This window comes from Cariama cristata, unplaced genomic scaffold (assembly GCF_000690535.1).
Source record: "Cariama cristata isolate BGI_N322 unplaced genomic scaffold, ASM69053v1 Scaffold44264, whole genome shotgun sequence".
Lineage (NCBI taxonomy): Eukaryota > Metazoa > Chordata > Aves > Cariamiformes > Cariamidae > Cariama > Cariama cristata.
The window spans coordinates 1-9,395 of NW_009614329.1; the positions used below are offsets into that span (position 1 = coordinate 1).

At 35.1% G+C, this 9,395-nt stretch overlaps 1 protein-coding gene across 1 annotated transcript; it reads right to left on the reverse strand.

Moving 5' to 3' along the window:
- Positions 1-1,157: 1,157 nt before the first annotated feature.
- Positions 1,158-8,752, reverse strand: ZSWIM2 (zinc finger, SWIM-type containing 2; the record flags this gene model as incomplete). The annotated part of the gene is given in 9 exon segments (XM_009699348.1): positions 1,158-1,378; positions 2,026-2,048; positions 2,966-3,119; positions 4,414-4,535; positions 5,619-5,643; positions 5,645-5,701; positions 6,032-6,283; positions 6,558-6,774; positions 8,685-8,752. Coding segments are annotated over 9 exon segments (1,139 nt in total), but the record flags the coding sequence as incomplete, so codon positions are not given.
- Positions 8,753-9,395: the final 643 nt, after the last annotated feature.

Genomic DNA, 9,395 nt, shown 5'->3' on the forward strand with positions numbered 1-9,395 from the left:
TTATAATATTATTTTTTATTATATAAATGATTGTTAGACTCAGTTCTTTGGCTTGGCCATCTGTACATGATTGAAAATGGCTAACTGGGTGGTTCCTGTATACTATTTGGAAGCTTAGCTCCTCTTTTGAGCATTAACTATCAGGAAACCATAGCAGATCTTACAGAACATGCCTGATACTATAAATGTTTTTTTTTTTTCCATCTTGCTTTTATTATTATGCATTTGAAAGTAGCACATTTGATACAGTTTCTTTTGGCAATAATGTTAAAATGAATCTAGCTTAATTTATTACACCTTTGAATAAAAACCGTTACCTAACTGGTCTTTCAAGAATATGAAAGCTTTCTGCATTTTATGTTTGGGTAATTTCCTTGATTGAAGGTTAAAAACTTGCAAATAAGAAATAGTGACAATTTTACAAGTATATGGCTATTTTTCTGAAATGCATCTACACCAGCCAAATCAGTTCCTCTGTTTATTTGAGAAGATTTCGTATGAACATTTCTCACAGCATGGAACAGCACTGAGTTAATTTTTATAGTACTTACAGTTCATGATATCTGATTCTTCACTTATTAATTTGTTTCTTGGTCTCCAAGAAATCCTGTGTGTGGACTATAAAAGTAAGAATATAGCTGTGTTTGCTTAAAACAAGCCAATCCTGAGCTGGTATGCAGTGGAATTCCTTCCAATAGTAAATCTATTTTTCTTGTTTTAGAGTTCTGGTGATTATGTTTAGGTGGTGGTCTTGTTAGGAGCCTCTGTTGATGGCTGGCATTTCCCACATCCTTATTGTCCTTTTCTGAGGAATGGCTTGCTGTGAAAAATTTATTTCAAAATTAATCTGCCAGCAATATCTTAGAGTTATGGAGTTATTACAGCCATCTTTTTCAAAAGTAACTACTTTGTATTGCCACAGTCAAACTGGTGCTGGCTTCTCAAAACATTATGAATGTCATCCTTTCTAATGGTACTGGACTTCCCAGAAAATGCTGTTTCAAAAGAGCTTAAAGAGTAATCCTTACTATGCCTGGAAAAATCACTTAGATTTCTACTGCTGTTCTGATCAGGTTATCCTAAATGGAGGTAGCTAGAAAATCTTAAATCCTTTGGGGACTTTGTCACATCTTTGTTAGAAAGTTTTCTGAAGCTACTTTGAGAACTTTCTGATGCATGTTCAGATGATATTTGCTTGAGAAATAGTCCATTTCCAGATACACAAATTTCTGGTTCCGTTTGCTTTGCAAGTTTGCCAAGATTTGCATGAGGACCTTTTGGGTAGTTTCCATGTTTGGCTGGCGTATCCTTCCAAGTCAGAGGATTGTATACAACTTATTCATCAATAGGACATGTGTTTCTTTGCTGCAGTAGCCAACTGAACACATTCCCAGTGAAGCTGAAAAGACAGGAAGGTCAGCTGTTGCATAATATTTCTTAGCTACATATGGACGAATCAATTCTTCTTGCATATAACAGTCATTCAAAGAAGCCTCTTCTCCAATGTTACAAGTGGAAACCGCCAGGAACTTCACTGATTACGATGGGGCTATGCTGCTTATGTACAAAATGAATAGATTCTAAGTTTTGGGCACCGGTAAGCTAAAGAAAGTTAGTTAAAATTTTACTGACTGCTGTAAATTGGATTATTTAAATCCTATTTTTAAAGGTGCTGCAAATACCAAGTTTCTTAACTGTAACAGATAATAAATACAATTACACATATATTTGCTACTAAAAGGAATTAGGGATGACTGCTAGCCTTCCCTTTCAGCTTAATTCCCCTTTCAATTCTGCTCCCTATCAATTCTGGACTTAAAGGGCAGTAATTACCAAGATGGTGACCAAGATCCTTCAAATGAGCAAGGAGGTTGAATTTGTATTACTACTGCTGTGTCATCAGTGAAGAAATACTGCTGGTCAGGTAAGCTAGCTTGAGCTAAATAAATCTGAAAAGGGCTGTCTTCAGGGAACTTGGCTAAGGGTGCTGGTACAAACTAGCAAAGATAAACTTCACAGGTTGGCTGACTAATTTCCAATTTATGAAACTTACTGCAGGCTTGCAGAAGGCTCCCCAACTTTCAGGCAAAATCGGCTCCTTTTTGCAAAAAATATACTGAGACAGATCAAAGCTCGACTGCTAAGTGTTTGACATTATACACTACTCAGAAGGTGTAAATATGCCTCTCAAATACTGGGAAGGTGCTGACACTGATTAAGCAGCACGGAAATAATCTAATTATTGTGGCTTCAGCTGATAAACTAGCAAACCTGAACAGGCAATATTTCAGCATTTCAATATCCCAGAGGGTCTAAATCTTTGCAAAATAATCTGGTTAAAATTTTTTAAAAATTTAAATTTTTTCAAGATTATCTACTAGAAGAGATGCTACTGAGTTCTTGCAGAAGGTATCAGAGTTGGAAGAATATGAATATGAACCAAACTCCTTAAGAGAAGTACCACATCATTCAGAATTTGTTCTGTAGGGAAGTAAACATCAGTAACAGTAGATAATGGTGAAGAGTATTTGAATTGTCACTAATGGCTGTAAAACATATATATCCCTGATGCAACTGTTGTTTCTAACATTATTTGCATTGTCTAAGCTCCAAGAATAAGAATGCAGACTAGAGGAATCATCTGGTTCATTACTAGCAGAGAATTATGTATCAGACCATTTCATCATACTGCTCCTTGCAGTTGATTTGTAGGAAATTATTTTAGCTGCCATTTCTAACCATTATGCTTCCTGTGCCTTAAAGCAGATGGTAACACTGAGGCATACAGGTAAGCAAGGATGTGAACTTTCAGACTCGTGAGATGAACACTCTTATCAGTGGTGCCTTAAGGGTTCCAGTGCACCATATGCTGGAGGATGTCAAAGTCCAATGTGCTACAAGTTAGTATGCTATGTGAAGTTTGGCTCTTTAATGTTTGGAATACTTTTTTTTTTTTTTCCCTTACCTTGTGATTACATGGTAGGAGACTTACATGCTGACCAAGTTGAAAGCTCTTCAAACAAAGTCTACACTGAATACCCAGAGCAAGTAAATTACTGTGTTGACTAATTAAAATGATGGGTAAAGCTTTTACAGTGTTCTTTGTGGTCCAACTAGTCCTAAAAGAAAACAAACAAAACCCAGTGAATTTGGAGAAACAGCAACTAAAGCTGAATGGTTCGGAATGATAAGTTGACAGAAGTTGCTCTTCAATAGTACCTTAAATTATTGGTTGGGCTAACCAGTCTCTTAAACCAGAGCTGCTGTGAAAGTCATTCCAGAGATGTTGATCCTACTGTGGCATTCATAAACAGACACATGTGCTTCCCAAAAAAATGAACTAGTGTGTTCATTTAGCTTGGAACAGTTGCATAAAGTAAGCCATGGAATTCTACACCATAATTTCTACATCAATTTCTCTGAACAAGAGCTACAAAAATTTTTGTGACCTTTTGAAACCCAAGCTCAGAATTCATAGTCCAAATACTCTGATCTTTTGCAAAGCTACCTTAGTTTTGAAATTATGTGGGATCATATCTTGCTCTATCTTGGATGATGGACTCTAAACCTAATGCTGTAGTCTGGTTCGGTTAGTAATTGGTATTCGTCTAGTTTTTAATTAGAAGCAATTAATGTTTGAATAAGTATCTCAGTCATCCTTTTCAGTAGTTTTTTTCTTTTTTCTTTCTATTTTCTTTCTTTTTTTTTTTCATTTTTGATAAAAGCATAAGATAAGGATAAAAACCTGACCAGCTATCAGTGGTGAAGTTACTATATGGTGTAGAAGAATGACTGCCTTATCTGTATTATAAACCGGTGTTCATAGTACATGGGCACAGAAGTATCTTCAGTCTTTGCTTTGGACAGTACCAGTTCATTTTGGAGATGGTCCTGGAATATGAACCTGTAATCCTTTCTGAAAGTTTTTTTGAAATGCTGATCTTTTGTGCATTGCAGTACCTACATCAGGTAGTACTGTTTTTCTGATGAGAATCTTTGTGCACTGATGAGGCAGATCCAAAGATGAGCAAAAGCTTTTGTTTCTCTCTGTATCATGTTTCATTTCTGTACAGTAAAGCTGTCAGTTAAGTTTTGATCATTGTATTTATTATGTCAAATATAAGTGAAAAACTGATAGAATTTTGAAAATAGTTAACTACAGGATATTTTCATTATGAAAATTTATAATTGTTTCAGTTTTTTTTACTATGAGTTTCTAAACTACATGAAAAGCTTTAGTTTTCTAAGTATATTTCATTTTAACTATGTTAAGATAACTTGTTACTTTATTAGAAGTATTAATTACTGTATGTTCTTATTCAAAATATTTTTATTGCCTTTCCTTCAGATACTGTTAAAAGAATATTTCATGTTTGGCATAATAGATAGTATGGAAAAAGAAAAGCATCTTGCTTCTCCTGAAGATATAATATCTCTTCGTCAGAATTATTTCCTGGGTTAAAGCTTTTAAATGTTCTTTTTTGGGCTGATAATTCTGAAAGCTGTTGAAGAGCTCTCCATTTGTTACTTCTCTTCTGTAATGTGCAAAAGTATTTGAGACAAATTGAAGTCAAGATAGATGATGAAGTCAAGATGTAAATGATGAAAAGAGGGACTAAGAACCATTCAACAGATCTGTTTCCTAACTATTTTTGGTGTGGCAAATACAATTAACCATCTTAAGTGAAATCTCGTACTCAGACTTTTGCAAAGTCTGGAACAAAGAATGTCTACTTCAAGTCTTCAACTAGGACTTGGAGACATTCTCATTGTTTGTAAAACAACAACTCTCTCAAACTTGAAATGCTGATATTTCTGGAAATCTAGAGACAAAGTAGCAGCAAAATTAACTTCTAAAACATAAGTATATCCATTTATGGTTGTTAAAGTAATCTGAATTCACTGATTTTGTTGTTGTTGGGGTTTTTTTGTTGCTTTGATTCTGCATAGTGAATGAATGATATAAAGGAACCAGCTATCTGTAGAACTGCACATACTCATTTTCACAGCTCCTTAATTTTGTGATTTCTGTGCTCTGATTCTAGGCCTGGACTCTTAGGAAATTTCTTGTGGCACCTATTTGGAAAAAAATGTGCTGACAGAACTTCCCCCAGCCTGTAATAGTCTCAGGTGCACCTCTTAGAAAAGGTCATCTGTGTCCTGGATAATACAGTTGAGAAGTTAATAACGTACAGTTAGATTTAATTGAGGAAGATTCTGGCAGTGATGCGTTATGCCTATGCCCTGGACAAGCAGAGTTCAAAGAACCTCCAAAGTCTTCTCATTTTATTTTGGTTGCTATGGCTCTTCTTTTGTATCACACTGTCAACTGCAAGGGCTTGTCTACATAAGGAAATGAGAATAAGTAAGCTAGGATGTCTTTGCATCTGCTGTCCCCCTAAGGGTGCCACAGTGCAACATATACAGGCAGAGGACGATCATGCTGTCTTAGTTTATAGTGTTATTTTTTCTTACCTCTATCTTTTTGTAACTACTGAGCTGGTAGCTAACTAAGTCTAATTCGATGCAAGGTCTGCATGATTTATATAAGGAGAACTGAAATCAATTAATGTTATATAGGTCAGGGTAGGATACAAAAAAGAAAACCTGTTTGGTACTTGTCTAAAAATAAAAAAGTGGAGAATGGCAAAAGCCAGTGAAGCATTCATGACATAGGTGATATTCAACACACTCAATACAGCTAAAAGGAAAACGAAAAACACATCAACAGAATAAGGAGTTAGGTTAACAAGCAGTTAACACTTTATTACAAAGTAGGAACTAAATTTATTATTTGGAAAAGGACAACCCCAAATATTTACCACAGAATTGTTTGGAGATTTACTGCATTAAAGGCAAGTTTAAAAATACAAACTTTTGCTTTGTTTACCATGAATGTGTATTTGGTTACAAAGCACATATTGTTTGCTCTGTAGGCAAAGTCATAACAAAGGCAGAGAAATAAGAAGCAAGCTATAAGATATACTCAAAGACATAGAACTGTCAAAATCTTGGTTTAAAACTACTTAACTTGTAGCGCTTCCCTACAACTGGCAATACTCTGCAGTTATTACAAGGGATTCCAAGGTGTGTATCGAGTCTTGTTTTCTCTGTTGCAGTCACAAGTTGTTTAGAGTTTCTAAATTATTCTACAATGAGCCTTAGAAGTGCAAATTTTTCTCTGCAAAGTGGACACTTCACTAGAGAGTCATTCTCCAGTTCATCTTGGTGATCAGCCCAAGTTTTCATGCATTTTATGTGAATGTTGTTAGCACAACTCTTTCTACATAAAACGAATACCAATTTCTGTCATCTCTCCAGAAGCAGATAAGAAAAATCACATAGCAATACTAAGTAGTCTTCCCTTTTCTTTTCCTCCTTTCCCTCCACTCACTGTTTAACTTGTGGGATTGCTGAGTTTTCCAGATTGGAAAAGGGCTATAACAACTGTCAGGTATTTATGCCTGTCTATTGAAGCTAGCTATATTAGCAAATCTTGTAACACTTATTCTATAAATAGAAAGGTAGCAAGACAAAGATCAAATCGTATAGTTAACCTGCAGTAAGTGATAGGAAGCATTTTCTTTAATAACTCCTTCTGACAAATGGGACAAACATCTTCTTCATCAATTTCTTTCTGATCAATGCATCTGTCATTCTCCTGGTGTAATGTTTGTGAGAAGCGAGTTTCCTCTGGATTTTGTGTTTGTTCTTGATGCAATCGCTGAAAAACATCCTCAATTTCTCTTTCCAGAAGACCCAACTTAAAAGCATCTAGCAAAGTAAACACAAAAATGAAAGGTGTTTTGGAAGAACTCTGCACTTAACTCACTTGTCATAGTTCTCCATCTATGAAATGCAGTAGGTACTCTGTCAAATATTTGCGGTATGTTTCAACCCCCCAAAATGCTGTAAATTGTCCTTTATTACTTGCAAAGAAGCTGTTAACAATATTGTTTATGCAAGGTCTTATCTAAAATGGTGTCCAAGGCAAAAATGAATGAAAATTGTTTCTAAACTCTGAAGTTTTCAATAATTTTTCCATAAGTTAAATTTGGTTCACTAAATGTATTGATCGAAGCAGCATTTTGTCTCAAAAGGCCTTTATAAATATGTTTAGGTAAGAGTAAAAAAGTTTTTGCTTCTAAGTACTGGAAATGAACAACTATGGGGAATTTTCTGAAATATTGTTTCTTGGAAAAATAAACAGCATAGTTTTTCTCTCTGGTGACCTCTGTTCAAAAAAAAAAACCGAACCAAAACCAAAAGCAACCCTAAAAATCCTTTTCAAACTCCAAAGAATTAAGCCTTGCACCATCTTTTGAAACATGGAATAATAAATAAGTAAACATTATTTCCTTAGTATAATTAATGATGCTTGTGAATTGAATGTATTTTGCTTCTCATTCAAGAGCCTAACCTCACAACCAAATACTGACACTTCAGTAAAACACTGGAGGGCCTTCCTTGGAGTTTCCTATTTTGACAAGAGAATGATGCAAGGTAGGAAATTCCTCTGCTAACAGCCAGCTTTGGCAAATTAATCTGTTCTCTGAAATTCAGTCTGGGTACAGTTCTGATACCACACTTCACTGTATTCCATAGGCAGAAACTAGTTACCAATTCTAGTGCCAAGTTAAGATCAGCTCACTGATTTCTACTGAAGTTATTTTGTCTATACAAAACTTCAGAAAGTAAAATGTTCTAAAATCTGATTCTGATAGAAAAATACGAGCTGGGTTCTGACTAGAAGATGTATGGTTTTGTGTGTAAATATTTTTTTAAAAAAGTAACTTCTTGAGTGGTGGCCGTTCTTTAAGGTTGATTTGTGTTTAGCTACTTTGTTAGTACTTGGGAAAAGATCCTTAGACTAAGTATTTTGTGGAATGTTTACGCTATTTCTGTTATTTGAGTTCCTAAAGTTCTAGGAAAGGAAATCTAACAAATCGGTGGACAATCTGGCTCATAATAGCCTGCAATCCTGACTCCTGTCAGAAAACTAACCTGGCTATACAGCTTATACCCTCTGGATTAGAAAGCGCTGTGGTTTTAGTGGCAGAAAGGAACAAATGTCAAAATCGGTCAAGGATTACGTTTTACACAGGTTACTTTCTTCATATACCCATAAGTTTGAGGGATGATCTCCATGACATTGGCAGCGTTCATGGAATACTACAGTTTACATGATGTAAAAGTAAAAATGTCACCCCAAGCTAGGAAAGTTGTTGCAGGTATATTAGTTTATGCTGAAGGACTTGCTACACAAAAGTGATAAAAGATGAACTGTAGTTCTATAGCCAATTTCTTATTAAATGAAGCAGCAAATTTGTCAGTGTCTACGCACTAAGAATATCTTGAGAGCACTAGATTATCTTCAGTACAAGCTCTTCTTCTAAACTAATAGCTTTTACTATATATATTTGAAGTTGTTGCTTTTTTAATTTTTCTTGAAACTGGAGTTCTACTCAATGATATAACACAGTGTTCTGTATCAGAAAAAATGAAACAAATTGGAAAATGCCTGAGAGCACTGAACTTTTTTTTTTAAGTGGAAGAAGGAGGAAGGAACAAGGAACAAGAAGTTGATCTATAAAGAAATTTTATTAGAACTCCTGAGGACATTGGTTCCTGCATTTAAAGTTCATAAGCTGTACATGCAAGTCATAAGAGAGGCTAGTACATACATTCATGATCACTTGGTAATCGATATTTTTTCAGCAGCATCCTACAATTCATAATCAAAATATCTGATCTATAAAAACATCAATGTAAAGTTAGTTAGTTGTTAGTTTTTTACAGTTTAAATGGAGCAGCCTTGTAAGAGTCTTAGACAGTCTTACAAAGATTAACAAGTACTTTTTGTGATTTTAATTTTAGTTTGTGATTTTAATTAACAAGTATTAATTGTGTGATTAGATGAGAGAAGCTGAGTAATCTTCAATTTAATAAATTTAAACCAGTTTGAAAACACAAATTTAAATCAAGGGTGTAGTTTCAGTCCTAGCTTATATTCCTGTCACTGATTATTCCGTGACCTGATTCCACTCTCTAGACTGCCAAAAAAACTAGCCTAGCCAAAAATATTAGTTTTCTGTTGATCTAGTAGATTTTGATTCAGCATGTTGGATCCCAAGACAAGTAATACATCCCTAATGGCGAAGAGAGAACAGGACAACTACTGTGGCAGCAGGGAACAATTTCATTGATTTCTGTGTGATGCTTCATGTTGTAGTGGTTTGTGACTCCACTTGGAGTGCATCAGGGGTTTTGGTGCATGGTGCGTGGGTTTCTTTTGAAGTCTGAAATGAAATTTTGTGTGACTGTTTCTTGACACCAGGTTTATCTTTGCTCCGACATAAACACATTTGCTCTGATGTGAGAGACGAAGCGGCACC